This window comes from Piliocolobus tephrosceles, chromosome 12, assembly GCF_002776525.5.
Source record: "Piliocolobus tephrosceles isolate RC106 chromosome 12, ASM277652v3, whole genome shotgun sequence".
Lineage (NCBI taxonomy): Eukaryota > Metazoa > Chordata > Mammalia > Primates > Cercopithecidae > Piliocolobus > Piliocolobus tephrosceles.
Window position 1 is genome coordinate 50,142,063 of NC_045445.1, and position 15,145 is coordinate 50,157,207.

General features: G+C 41.5%; 1 protein-coding gene across 5 annotated transcripts in view; it reads left to right on the plus strand.

Annotated features, from left to right (window-relative positions):
• Nucleotides 1-5,825, plus strand: part of SLC25A53 (solute carrier family 25 member 53) — a 56,024-nt gene extending 50,199 nt beyond the window's left edge. For all 5 annotated transcript variants that reach the window (XM_023203021.2, XM_023203024.1, XM_023203023.1 and 2 more), the window contains one exon: nt 3,619-5,825. In XM_023203021.2, coding sequence (XP_023058789.1) covers nt 3,619-4,573 — 955 coding nt within the window. In that variant the 3' untranslated portion in view covers nt 4,574-5,825. The remainder of the gene's footprint in view (nt 1-3,618) is intronic.
• Nucleotides 5,826-15,145: the final 9,320 nt, after the last annotated feature.

Genomic DNA, 15,145 nt, shown 5'->3' on the forward strand with positions numbered 1-15,145 from the left:
ATTTTGTCTTTCTGTAGAGTTTAGCTCATTGTTTACCTGTCTCCCCTACTAGATTCCCAGGTACTTGAGGGCAGGCACCAAATTCTATTCACTCTAGCTCCATGGTGGTTTACCCACAATGATTTAGTGGATGATCAATACATGTTTGTGAGCTGACCAAAGGACTGGCTGAGAGATACCCTGAATGAACAGACAAATACATTCATTTGTGGCTGGATCCTGGGGCAGTCACATAGGCTACCCATGTGGACTAGACTAACTGGGAGAGTCTGGAATCCTCTGGGCTCATTTTACTAGGCCGTAAACATAGGAGGCAGGTCATAGGGTACAGATGATATCTGCTTAAGGCCAACTCGAGGTCTATTCTGTAGTCTGTACTTTGAATTCATGTGAAGGGGCCAGGCTCTCCTAGATTGCTTATGCTGCGCCTTCCCATTTGGAAGTAAGAGCTTTCCTGCCTCCCTTGGGAACAGAAGATTTGTTCCCAAATGCCCCTGTGTCTGGTTATGGTTGTCCTGAGAGCGTCCAGAAGGAGCATGTGTTCTGTGGACACAGATACTGAAGTCCAGAAGCATTTTTGTTTTCATACTTCTTATCAAGGCCACCATGTTATGGCTTCTCAACCACTTTCTCTCATTTCACGTTATTAATCTCTGCCACAACGTTTTGAGGTGGATCCTAATATCCCTGTTTTGTAGCTGAAGAACCTGAGACTGAATGAAATGTCTTGTTCAAGGTCACACAAGTAAGTAAGTGGCAGAGGCAGAATTCAGTCTCGGGTCTGTCTGCCCTTTCGAAAGCCTGGCATCTTAACAGAAAATACATGGGAGAAACACGAACTCCCCTCCCATAAAATGGAAAAGATTGGATTCATAAAATGGATTACATATTAAGGTTAGATGTTTCTCAATTATTGTTCACCTTTAATTCCTCAAAATGATTTACAAAAATGGCAGGAGTTGGGGATTGAAAAGTACAATCCCTCTATCAACTATTGACCTGAATGCCCCCATATCAACACCCTCTGACAGATACAGTATGGAGATGACTAAAAATTATTTTGCCCTTTCTGCTCCATTTACAGCTCAGGTGGGTAAGGCTCCAAGATGTCATTGAACTTCTAAAGGTCACACATCAAGTTAATAACAAAACTCACTTAGAATGCTAGTTATCTCATACTACCCCACCTGCTTCCTGGCCTTTCTAGGGTAGGTGCGATAGTCGGGAATCCTTGCACTGCCAAATCCTAGCCCAGTTTTCTTTCTGCTAAATCATCCTGCCTCATGGTGTCAGTGAACATGTTTATAAATGGTAGGGAGGAAATGGAACATTATTGCACTCTGAGGTAGAAGAAAGGACAAATATTTACCTCACCACCTGTCCTTATTTAGGTGAAGGTAAGACTTTGGAAAGAAGATCTTTAGTAGGAGAGCTCAGGACTGTTGGGGGCTTCTGTGGATTTAGCAGCCTGCGTATCTGGGAGGAGTCCCCTTTGGCTCTGGAGAAATGGAAATGGGGCTGCCAGGGGCCAGAGGTGGCCCAAAGGGATGCAAATAGTGGGCCTCTTGAGCTTTTACTCCTGCTCTGTTCTCATCTAAAGGGTCAGAGGCAGAGGGGCCTTCCCAGTGTACTGGCTATGAGGGTAAAGGAGGCTGAGGCTTAAGGCCATCATGGAATATGAGGGTAGGGGGACGTGGTGATGGGCAGAGTACAGGAGGCTGAGCCTCCATCTCCCTCCACCAAGAGGTGAGTGTGGCTCCATGGAAGGGGAGTGGTGGTAAAGTAAGATTGTGACAAAATGGATGGAGCAAAGGGGATAGGAATGAGAATGTGGGGATATGGATGGAACAGTGTGGGGTTATGAATGAGATTGTGGGGATGTGGATGAAGCAGGGTGGTATGAATGAGACTGTGGGATATGGATGGAGCAGGAGGGATAGAATGAGATTGTGGGGATATGGATGGGGCAAGGGGATAGGAATGAGATTGTGGGGATATGGATGGAGCAGGGGGTATAGAATGAGATTATGGGGATATGGATGGAGCAGGGGGGATTGAATGAGATTGTGGGGATATGGATGGAGCGGGGGGATAGGAATGGGATTGTGGGGAGATGGATGGAGCAGGGAGAAGGGGCTAGGGAAGAGCAGAGCTGATGGGAGTGATTTTGGAAGGAGTAGTATGCCAAGGCGGATTCTTGGCCTGGCAGCCTCGGGAAGGCTGCATTGGGCTTCTTGCAGTGTGTGACTTCCACTCCTCCCTGGAGACCTCAGCCTGGACTCTCTGGTCCCCCATCAGCCTGCTAACTTAATGAGAGTCCCAACCTTCATGCCCCCCACCACATAGCCCAGGGTTCTGTATGAAACTTGTGGGCCTGCAGCTCCTGCCAGACTTCTTGTCCCTATCACTGTAGATGGAAGCCCTCCATCCTGGCCATCATGCCCCTCCCCCTCTCCCCTATCCTCCTGCCCCACACTCACACATCTCTGCGCTCCCTTCCCTGAGGTGGCAGCTCTGGCTACTATACACCCTGTCTCGTCAGCCCAGGGACCCCCTCTTTCCTCCCCGGCAAACTCCCTCAGATTTGCACTGAGCATTCATTTTTTCTTTAGATCCCAAAGTTCCTTCATATGTCCTGGCTTCCAAATTGCTTCTCATACTAGCCATCTGCTTCCTGGCCTTTCTTGGGTAAGGAGCAATAGTTTTGGGTCCTTGCACTGCCTATTCTATCTAGTACAGTGGTTCTAAGCCAGGTTTTGCCTCCCGGGGGACATTTGGCAAGGTCTCAAGATATTTTTGGTCATCACACTGTGTAAGTCACCACTGGTGTTACCGGCACGCACTGAGCCGAAGCCAGGGAGCCTCTGAACATCCTCCAATGCACAGGACAGGCGCCAAGAATAAAAAATTATCCTGCTTAAAATGTCAGTAGCACCGAGGTTAAGAAACCTTGCTCTGTTATATAGCTACAGGTCTTCAAGGTTAGGCTTAGAAGTTGCCAGGTGCTGAGTCTTTAGGCACTGAACTTCCAGAAGCAGCTGCTCTTTCCTTTCCTCACTTGCTAGAGGGGGGCTGGGCGTTGCCATGAAACAGCTACAACTTGGGCAGGAATCTATGGAGAGAAAGGCGAGGGGAGATTCCCCCTCCCCAAATTTAATACCAACTTTTAGAGAAAGCATTGCACTTCAACTGTTAAATGCCTTTCTGCCTCTACAAGATAGTGCCAGATTTTTTAAAAAACAGAATAGTAATGTATTATTCAAGCAGTTTATAAAATGCAGTTTCATGTCATGAAAGTTGATGCATTAAGTTTTGGAGTCTTCCCCTCCTCTATTTCATGTTTTTCCGTTGTAATCCTTTGAATATTGGAATATTTGCTGTGTCAGCAAAATACTGTAGTGGTGGCTCTGTTCAGAAAAACTGATTGCTTTTCTTTTAATTTAAAGTAATTTCATTCTTAATTTCTTAAGGGTGTGCTTATATATCAGAAACTGGCTCAATGAGTTGCTTGTTTCCGTCGACCTGAGTTTCTTAGGGTTCATTTCTAATTAAGCAATGAAAATGCTTGCCAACAGAATTAATTGGTCAGTCTAATCTCTTTTTTTCCACCCTTGCCAGTTTCTTCCATCTGCACCCAGTTGTCTTCAGCATGGGGGAGCAGAACGACTCTCCTGGGAAGGAGCTTCAGCACAGGACACGAGCAGAGGCTCCAGGAAAGAAAAGCTGGCATTCCCAGGCCTACGCCCTTGGGGCCGTTTCCAACTTTATGTCTACTTTTCTGACCTTTCCTATCTATAAGGTTGTGTTCCGGCAACAGATCCATGCCATGGCAGTGTCAGAGGCTGTGAGACAGCTTTGGCACGAAGGTCCTCAATACTTCTACCGGGGAATCTACCCTCCTCTTCTCTCCAAGACGTTGCAAGGGACTCTTCTGTTTGGGACTTATGATAGCCTGCTGTGCTTTCTCTCTCCTGTTGGGCCACACACCCTGGGACACCGCTGGGCTGCAGGGCTCATGTCTGGCATGGTGGAGGCTGTGGCACTCAGCCCCTTTGAAAGGGTGCAAAATGTGCTCCAGGATGGTCGCAAGCAAGCTCGCTTCCCCAGCACCTTCAGCATTCTCAAGGAATTCAACTCTTACGGGCTTTGGGGGCGGCTGTCACTGGGTTACTATCGTGGTTTCTGGCCTGTCCTGGCCAGGAACAGCCTGGGGAGTGCTCTATATTTTTCTTTCAAGGACCCCATCCAGGATGGCCTGGCAGAGCAAGGCCTGCCCCATTGGGTTCCTGCCTTGGTGTCTGGTAGTGTCAATGGAACAATCACCTGCCTAGTTCTGTATCCTCTGATTGTGCTGGTTGCTAATATGCAGTCCCATATTGGATGGCAGAACATGCCAAGCCTGTGGGCCTCTGCTCAGGATGTGTGGAACACTCGGGGTCGAAAGCTGCTCCTGATCTACCGTGGAGGCTCCCTGGTCATCCTAAGGTCCAGTGTGACATGGGGCCTCACTACGGCAATCCATGACTTCCTGCAGAGGAAGTCTCGCTCCAGGAAAGAGCTGAAGACTGACTAGCTGCAGAAAGTGTGGCCATGGCAGCTTTGTTATTCTAAATCTTCCCTGGTTGGTTCTATATAGCTTACTTCTTTGGCTCAGTTGCCTAATACAGCCATCCTTTAGCATCTGTAAACTCATTGCATGGGAGAAGTTCCCAACTACCAACCTGTTGAGCAAGGACAAAGCCCAACAGGATTCCTTAGTCAAAAAGAAATGTTTGCCCCAGTCTCTCCACAGCTTCAGTAGCCTCAGTGCCAGGAAGCCTTTAAATAACATGTAACCCAGATTAAGTGTCATTCCTTTAAGGAATTCCTTGGCAATAAGTGGAAACTTAAAAAGATGACCTTACTTAGGCACTTTGAGCTTTGGGGCCCCTCTAGGTGTCCTCCAGACCAAATTGAGTGGAACTCCAATTTCAAAGAACTATGCTTGACTCTTAGGATGGGAATTCCATAAAACTTCTCAGATGGCTACATTTTCATGACATTGTTCACTGCCTCTACCACCACCTCTCACTTCTCAAGGCTGTGGGTCCTACTTTCAGGGTAGCAGCTGTGACTGGAAATCCCAAATTAGGCTTGCATGAACTCATCAGGTGCCATAAGAACTAGTGGGGCTGGAGATGGGAGTGCGAAGAAGTGTGGCCCATGGATGGAAAGGATAAAACTTTGAAAGAAGAGATTTAATTACATGCAAAATAGAAACATTTGCTATAGTCTGCTTGTTGTTATCTGCTAGGACATTTCTGAGAGCAAGGTGATAACATTGCCTAGAAACCATTTGAGTTTCCCTAAAAAACCTGGAAGTGAAGTAAGTGACCATATCTTTTCACAGATAATTGCATATTTTGTTGATGTGGTTAATGTAGTTACTATGACATAAAGATCAGAAATCTTAGCCTGTCATTCACAGCCTTTCAAAATATGGTCCTTATATAACTTTCAACATATTGTCACTCCACTTACATAAACCCCAAACACTAGCCATAATGAACTCTTGTTCTCTCCCCAGACATTCCATGAACTTTCCCATGGCCATACTTTGGCCCAAACTATTCTTTCCACCTGCAGTGCTCCTTCTTCACATGCCAGTCTACCAAAATCCTTCCAGCTCCTCAAAGCCCAGGTCAGAGGTCACCTTCTCTATGGAGCCTCTTGATTTCCCCCAACTGAATGTGACATTAGTCTCTGTGACATTAGTCTCTTTAACATTTGTTTCTGTGATGCCCCTTTCTTTTTCTTTTCTTTCTTTCTTTCTTTTTTTTTTTTTTTTTGAGACCGAGTTTCACTCTTGTTGCCCAGGCTGGAGTGCCAATGGCATGATCTCGGCTCACGTAACCTCCGCCTCCCAGATTCAAGTGATTCTTCTCCTGCCTCAGCCTCCTGAGTAGCTGGAATTACAGGCGCCCACCACCCATGCCCGGCAAATTTTGTATTTTTAGTAGAGATCAGGTCTCTCCATGTTGGTCAGGCTGGTCTTGAACTCCCAACCTCATCAGGTGATCCACCCACCTCAGCCTCCCAAAGTGCTGGGATTACAGGCATGAGCCACTGCGCCTAGCCTCTGTGATGCCCGTTTCTAACAGCATTTCATACATGGTACTGATTCCATTATGTCACTAATCTCATGTGACCCTGTGTTCTTCAATACCTCCTATAGACTGTAAAACTCATTGAAAGCAGGGATTCTTGTATGCATTTTTAAATCTTCCATTGTGCCTAGGTGCTCAATAACGTTGGTAGAATTATTGAATTGATTATCAAGCTGTGATGTGGTATATCCTCAGGGTGCTGTCCCTTGTACACAAAGATAAAGTTATTGACTCACTGTCAGCAGGACACTTGCCTTTGGGCTGTGTTTTTGTTTTCTTTTAATAATGGATTTAGTTTTGTGCTAATGATAATGATGCTGCTGCTGATAATAATAACAATAATAAAAAATTACTTTCAACTGGAGCATTTGATGAGTTTGTGTTACTGATGGCATGTTTGCTCTTAGCACCAGTTCAGGAACTGAAATTTCACAAACAGAATCACACTGTATAACTGTCCCATTTGTTTCAACTCTGGGATTTTGAGGATTTCCAAGATGACATGTGTTATAGTTTCCCCCTACAGATATCTTAGTAATGCTCTCCTCTTGCATGTCCTTACTGAACCAAATTTGTCCTGTATTTGTCTTACTTGGTTGTAGATTTAGCAGTGAGAACTTCTCACTGAATGCCACAGAAATTAAAGACACAATTGTTGGAGGTATAATGTCAGAGAGCATTTGCCACCAAGGTTGGCAGAAAATGGCTGGTCCAGGAGAGCTGAAGATGAGTTTCCACATCTGCAGATCGGGATGTGTTGGGATAGTACTCAACTTGTGGATTCAAGAAAGTATGAACACAGAGTCTGCATAAGGAAAGGAAAAAGATGCATTTATCTCCCAAGTACACTGGTGATTTCCACTTATGTCATTCTGTCCATCCATGTCCCTTTCTTCATTTTAACTTCTTTTTAAAAAATAATTTCAAACATTTAAAAATGTTGCAAGCATAAATAAAGCTGAAAGAACACCCATGTCCCCTTTACCCTAATTCCCCTATTATTAATGTTTCTCCCCATTTGCTTTATTAGTTAAGTGTGCACTCTGTCTATACACACACAGGATATTTTTTCCCTGAACTATCTGAGAATTGCATACATCAATTTTCAATATTCCTAGATTCAATGTTTGTAGATCCAAATTATTTTTTAAAAGACTGTGTTTTATCTCTGACAATGCCACAGTTATTACAGAATATAATAAAATGAAAACTCACACGGTATATGTGATATTGTGAAATATATACTTGGTCTTTGATCCTGTTTCCTGGCATACGACTCCTAAAATCCTTAGAATTTCCAAAGTGATATCTTTTTGTATGCTAATGATTGACTTATGGCTGGCAGCCCCTGGTTACTTCAGGATGGGAACTAGTCACCAGAAAGACCAAGGCACCATTAGAGGGTTGGGACTTAACAACCTCATTCCGACTTCCAGGGAGGGAAGAGGGGTGGAAGGTTAAGTTGATCACCAGTGGCCAATGATTTAATCAATCATGCCTATGCAATGAAGCTTCCATAAAAACCCCAAAGCACTGGGGTTCGAGAGCTTCCAGATAGCTGAACATGTGGAGGTTCCTGGAGGGTGGTGCCCCAGGGAGGGCACAGAAGCTCTGAGCCCCTTCTGCAGTACCTCACCCTGTGCATCTCTTCATCTGTATCCTTTGATATATCCTTTATAATAAAGTGGTAAACGTTAAGTATTTCCCTAAGTTCTGTGGCCCTTTCTGGCAAATTAAACCCAAAGAAGGGGTCATGTGAACTCAAACTTGAAGCCCATCTGTCAGAAGTTCTGGAGGCTTGGATTTGCAACTGGTGTCTGAAGGGTCTGGGAATAGTCTTGTGAGACCTAGTCCTCAGCTTGTGGGATATGATGCTATCTACAGGTAGATTGTGTCAGAATGGAATTGGAGTACACCCATCTGGTGTTCGCTGCAGAACTGATTGCTCACTTAGTGTGTGGGAAAACCCCACACATTTGGACATGGAAATATTCTGTGTTGATTGCCATGATGTGAGAGCAGAGGAAAAAAGGGTACTTTCCCCTCAGAGTATATTTTAAAGCTAAATTGCTAATAATTGCTTAAATTTACTACATTTGCCCTTATAAAAATTTTACATTGTGTATGTTGAAGCTTGAAGCTATGCAATTATAATATAAACGTGGATTTACAACTAAAGTAAGTTATAATTTAAATAATTGAGTTTTTCAAATCGGTTCATATGAAATCCTAGGCAATACTGTAAAATTATACAGACCTGTCAACTTTTTCCACTTAAATGTTCTGAGCAAACTTTAAGGGCATAGTCGTTTTAAAGTAATTTTAAATGTTAATGTTAATATTTAGTTTAGTGATGTTAATGTGGCTATGTTTTCTGATATTAAAAATGACTTTTAGGACTTGAGATCAAGAAAATAAGGAGGTAATAAATATCTATCTGTTTAAATACATAAAATATACAATTTAACACTAAAATTACTTGGTATAAAAAGTCAAAAGTAAAAGAATAAAAAGCCATCACACAACACAATATATGCATGATATACATTTTTTTCTAAATATAAACTACATCAGCTTTTCTTTTTTTTTTTTTTTTTTTTTTTTTTGAGACGGAGTCTCGCTCTGCCGCCCAGGCTGGATGGAGTGCAGTGGCCAGATCTCAGCTCACTGCAAGCTCCGCCTCCTAGGTATACGCCGTTCTCCTGCCTCAGCCTCCCGAGTAGCTGGGACTACAGGCGCCCGCCAAATCGCCCGGCTAGTTTTTTGTAATTTTTTTAGTAGAGACGGGGTTTCACCGTGTTAGCCAGGATGGTCTCCATCTCCTGACCTCGTGATCCGCCCCTCTCGGCCTCCCAAAGTGCTGGGATTACAGGCTTGAGCCACCGCGCCCGGCCTACATCAGCTTTTCTAAAGCTCAAGTTGAAATAATAAATGACTAATGTTTTGTGACAAATCATTATATGGTATATTTTGACTTAATTTTGCGTTTACAATTTATTTTTAAACATTAAATAGCATTATAATTTTACTGGGATAACTATATATAGTGTAGTATGTTAAAGTTAATAAAATATTGTTGCATGTGAGAGAAAAAGCATAATACATCAGAAACAATATGAAAAGCTTTCAGAAAAGATAAAAATGCTGTATTTCTCTAGTGTGTTCACTCTCCAATGTCTCTGGTTCTTTCATATCATCTTCCTTTCCTCAAATCTTTTAATACTCCCTCCTTCATCGTTTCCAACTAGTGATCCTACTTTCTATTTCATTAAGAAAACACATTCAGAAGAGAACTACCAGTTTAAAGAACATTTATAAAGCCATCACCCATGTAATAACCAGCCAGGGCAAGAAATGGAGCCCTTTAATAACCTACTCCTCTCCCCCCACCACTGATGACATCCCTCCCTCCATCTCAGCTGTAGCCCCTATGCTGACATTTGTAATAATCATTTCTTTGCGTTTGTTTATACGTTTTCTTCCTTATAAGCACCCCTAAACAACAGTTTTGTTTTACAGATGTTCAAACATTAAATGCTTTTTAAACTTGGAATTGTGACTATCTTGTTTCATTCCACATTGCTTGTGAGACTCATCGATACTGCAGATAGCTGTAGTTGATCCATTTTTATTGCTGTACAGTTTACCATTGTATAAATATACCATGATTTATTCATGATAACTTTGAGGAACATTCTGGTTGTTTGCAAGTTTTATTTTTACAGTTTATTAGTTTTATTGATGTATAATAATTGTATATGTTTATGGGGTATATGTGATATTTTGATACATGTGTACAATGTGTAATGATCAAATCAAGGTAATTGGGATAACCATCAGCTCAAACATTTATCATTTCTTTGCATTAGGAACATTACAAATCTTCTCTTCTAGCTATTTTGAAATACACGGCCGGGAGCCGTGGCTCAGGCCTGTAATCCCAGCACTTTGGGAGGCCGAGGCGGGCGGATCACAAGGTCAGGAAATCAAGACCATCCTGGCTAACATGGTGAAACCCCGTCTCTACTAAAAAATACAAAAAATAGCTGGGCGTGGTGGGGTGTGCCTGTAGTCCCAGCTACTCGGGAGGCTGAGGCAAGAGAATGGCGTGAACCCGGGAGGCAGAGCTTGCAGTGAGCCGAGATCGTGCCACTGCACTCCAGCCTGGGCAAGACAGCGAGACTCCGTCTAAAAAACAACAACAACAACAACAACAAAACACTGTGGTCACTGTGTTGTGCTATTGAACGCTAGAACTTATTCCTTCTCTCTAACTGTATTTTTGCACCCATTAACCAATCTCTCTTCATTCGCCCCTTTGCAGCACCCTTCCCAGCCTCTGGCAATCACAGTTCTACTCTCTACCTCCTTGAAACCTTTTTAGCTCCCACATGAGTGAGGACATGTGATATTTGTCTTTCTGTGCCTGGCTTATTTCACTTCACATAAAATCCTTCAAGCTCATCTGTATTGCCACAAATGATAGGATTGCATTCTTTTTTAAATACCTGAATACTATTGTGTACATATTATCACATTTTCTTTATCCATTTATTTATTGATGGACACTTAGGTTGATTCCATAACTTGGATCTTGTAAATAGTGACGCAATAAACATAGGAGTGCAGATATCTCTTCAATATACCGTTAAAAATTTTTTTGGATATATATCCAGCAGTAAGATTGCTGAATCATAATGGTAGTGCTATTTTTAGTTTTTTGAGGGACACCCATACCGTTTTCCATAATGGCTGTACCATCTTACATTCCCAATAACAGTGTATGAGAGTTCCCCTTCCTCCACATCCTTGCCAGATTCTGTTTTTTTTTTTTTTTTTTTTTTTGTCTTTTTGATAATGGCCATTTTAACTGGGGTGAGATGAAATCTTATTTTTGACTGTTACAAAACGGTGCTACCATCAATGTTCTTGGTAGTGTATATAAACACGGGTTTCCCTAGGGCACTTATGTAAGAATGGAATTACTGGTTTATGGAATATGAGCACCTTCAATTTAATTGGATGATACCTAACTTCCTCATGGCATGTACCAATTCACACCCTTACTAGCCAAGTTTAACAGTTCCCATTGCTCCACCTGCTGGCCAACACTTGGTATTATCAGACTTCTTAATTTTTGCCTATCTAGTTGGTATAAATGGCATCTCATAATTTGATTTTCCTGATGACTAATAATGTTGAGCATCTTTTCACATGCCTATTGAACATTAGGATTTCCTCTTTTGTGTAGCATTTATTCTAGACATTTGTCATTTTCTCCTGTTGAGTTGTATGACTTTTTCAAATTAATTTGTAGAAGTTGTTTTTAGTTCTTTCTCCTTTATATGTGTTCCATACATCTTTCCCCACCTTGTCACTTACTTTTCCATTTTAATGATTTCTTTTGATAAACATAAGTTCTAATTATAGGATAGATATCGAAGTTATCAATCCTTTTTTACAGTAAGTGCTTTTTGTGTCTTTTCAAAGGAATCTTTCTATACTAAAATATCATGAAATATTCCTTTATACTATAACATTTATAATTTTTATGGTTTTGACTTTCACATTTAGGTTTTTAATATACTTGGAATTAATTTTCATGTAGAGTATGAGAATAGAGGTCTAATTTTTTTTTTCCTTATGAATATCCAATGCCCTAATATCATTTGTTAAAAAGTCTTTCCTTCTCCCATTCAGTTACAATGCCAACTCTATCAAATACCAAGTGTTCATATATTATTGGGACTATTTCTGACCTGTCTGTTCTATTCCACCAGTTTATTTATCTAACGTTGTGCCAGTACAGCATTGCCTTATTACCTGTAGCAGTAATAATAAATGTCTTGATATCTGATAGGGAAGCACTTCATTCTTATTCCTCAAGAGTTTCTAAACTATTCTTATCAATAAGTACAGAAATAGGTGCTGAGATTTTCTTTTCACAAAATTACTGTTGAGATTTTAATTTCAGCAAAACTTAACTGTTGAGCTTTTTTTTGTTTCTTTCTTTGTTTGTTTGTTTTTGAGATGAAGTCTCACTCTGTTGCCCAAGTTGGAGTGCGGTGGCGCAATCTCGGCTCACTGCAACCTCCACCTCCTGGGTTCAAGTGATTTTCCTGCATCAGCCTCCTGAATAACTGGGACTACAGGCAGGCACCACCATACCCAGCTAATTTTTGTATTTTTAGTAGAGACGGTGTTTCACTATGATGGCCAGGCTGGTCTTGAACTCCTGACCTCGTGATCTGCCAGCCTCAGCCTCCCAAAGTGCTGAGATTGCAGGCGTGGGCCACCACGCCCGGCCAACTGTTGAGTTTTAATGTAAACAAAAATAATGGTTGAAATAATGGTTGAAATTCTAATTTTAATGTTTCTCCAAGTTTCATAATATCCTTCATAGTGTTCAATATATCTTTTTGGGGATTTTTATTTGTTCCTTACTTTTTTTAAACAATTACTAGCAGTAAAGCAGATTATCATAAATGGGATTATAATGAGTTTCTTACATACAATGTCCTTCTATTTTAAGAGAAAAAAATATATATCTGTTAAGAAATCAATTTATATGTGTTGAAGCCTCATGTTGACATATTCAGTGTAACATATATTAACATAATGAACTACATTATTATCTATAAAGATGCCACTAATTCCTTAGGTTTTCAAAAAGTAAACAGCAAACTTTTAAAAAAAGTATTATGATAATGGAGATGGAGTTGACAAAAAAGGTCAACTCTGAGATAGAGTACATAAAAGCTCAAGATATCTGCATCTAACTGCCTACTTGATATTTTCACTGGCATATAGGCATTCCAAATATGTCAAGATTAAACTCTTTATTCTCCCTACCAATGTGTCCCTAGCCTTCCCATTTCCAATGGTATCATCGTTTTCTGGTACTTTCAGCACAAAGGGTACTAACATATAGGGAACTTGACTCTCTCACTCATCACTCTATTTCCAGTGCCCAGACTGTCATGCACATACTAAGTGCTCAATAGATATTTGTAGAATGAATGAATGAATGGGTCCTGCCCTCCAAACATGTTTGATTAAAAATCATTCAACAATATACACAGAGTAGTATATGAAAAACCGCCAAAAGACTTCTGTCCTTAATTTTCAATTATTAGACCCACAGCCTTAGTTCAGTCTCTTCTTATTTTATACCTGAACAACTACCACAACTCTTTTCAATGGATTTTCTTGTCACCGTCCAATGTGAATAGCTTACAAGATAAAATCCAAACCACTTGGCATGACATTCAAGGTCCTCCATAATCTGACACCAGCCTACTTTTTGCACCTGATTTTCCTCTACTTAAATATTATGAATCTCGATGTCCCAACCACATAAGACTACTGGATGTTTCCCAAGTGTGCCCTACATTTCTCTTTGTTCTTTTCCCCTCTTCCTGTAATTCCATTGCACCCATTTCTTCCTTCAACAAATGCTATCCATTTTTAAAGGCCCAATTCAAATGTCCTTTCCTCTATGCAGGCTTCTTGGACTCCCTTAGGTAGAATCAGATTTCCCTCTTTTTCACTTTCCCCTGGTACTTATTAACCTTGAGGTAACATTTAAAATCATAGATGTCATAGAATTATTAGACTTAGAAGTGGTCTTGATGATCATGTGGTCTGACTTTTTCATGCTATCAAGGGCCAGAGCTAGAAGAATCCAGTTCTTTTGATTTGCCTTGCCTCATGATTATTTGTATACATATACATATATATATATACACATTTTTTTTTTGAGACAGAGTCTCACTCTGTTGCCCAGGCTGGAGTGCAGAGGCACTATCTCAGCTCACTGCAACCTCCACCTCCTGGGTTAAAATAATTCTCCTGCCTCAGCCTCCTGAGTAGCTGGGAATACAGGCGCAGGTCACCACGCCTAGCAAATTTTGTATTCTTAGTAGAGACGTGGTTTTGCCATGTTGGCCAGGCTTGTCTCCAACTCCTGACCTCAAGTGATCCTCCTGCCTCAGCCTCCCAAAGTGCTGGGATTGCAAGCGTGAGCCACTGCACCCGGCCTATTTGTGTGCATACTTGTAATTCTCCACCTGACATGTCGCTGGGCAGAAATAGGGTCTTATTCATCTTTGTTCTTCATGATACTTAATACAATGTATTGCACATAGTGGATATACAGTAAGTATGTTTTAATTGACTTGAGATCAGAGGGATGGATAAAGTAGAGGTAGCCTTCATAGTATTGTACTCTGCACCAGGTACCATGCCAGTTTTACAAGAATTACCTGATTGATCACACAGTCCTATAAGATAAGCACCGTTTCTAGCTTTACTTGCCCAACACTTCATAGCCAGTAAGTTGTAGAATCTGGACCAGAATCCAAATTCCTCTGGCTCTAGATACTTTGCTCTTAGTCTTTGTGCTATAGTGCAAAACAGTAAGGTGGGAACTCAAAGATTTTGAGTTTAGAATATGATTGATGGATGAATTTGGCATGAAAGACTAACTTTTATTTCCTGGAGGACATAGCAGCTTGGTTTGGGAAGATAGTTTGGGACTATATTGTGGAAGACTCTGAATGCCAGGTATGGTATCAGAAGTTACCTCCCTTCCCTAGCTCTCCATCTGCACCAGTCTAGATCACTGTCTGAGGCTCAACTCAAACACTACTTATTGTTTGAAGACTTCTAGAATCTTCCAAGTCACGATGAACTGCCCCTATTCCCACAGCACTTTGTTCATACCTTTGTTATGATACATAATGCTACTTTCTTTTTTTCTTTTTCTTTTGTTTTTCTTTTGATGGAGCCTCACTGTGTTACCCATGCTGGAGTGCAGTGGTGTGATCTCACCTCCCCTGGGTTCACGCGATTCTCCCACCTCAGCCTCCGAGTAGCTGGGACTACAGGTGTGTACCACCATGCCTGGCTAGTTCTTGTATTTTTAGTAAAGACGAGGTTTTCCTATGTTGGCCAGGCTGTTCTTGAACTCCTGACCTCAGGTGATCCATCAGCCTCGG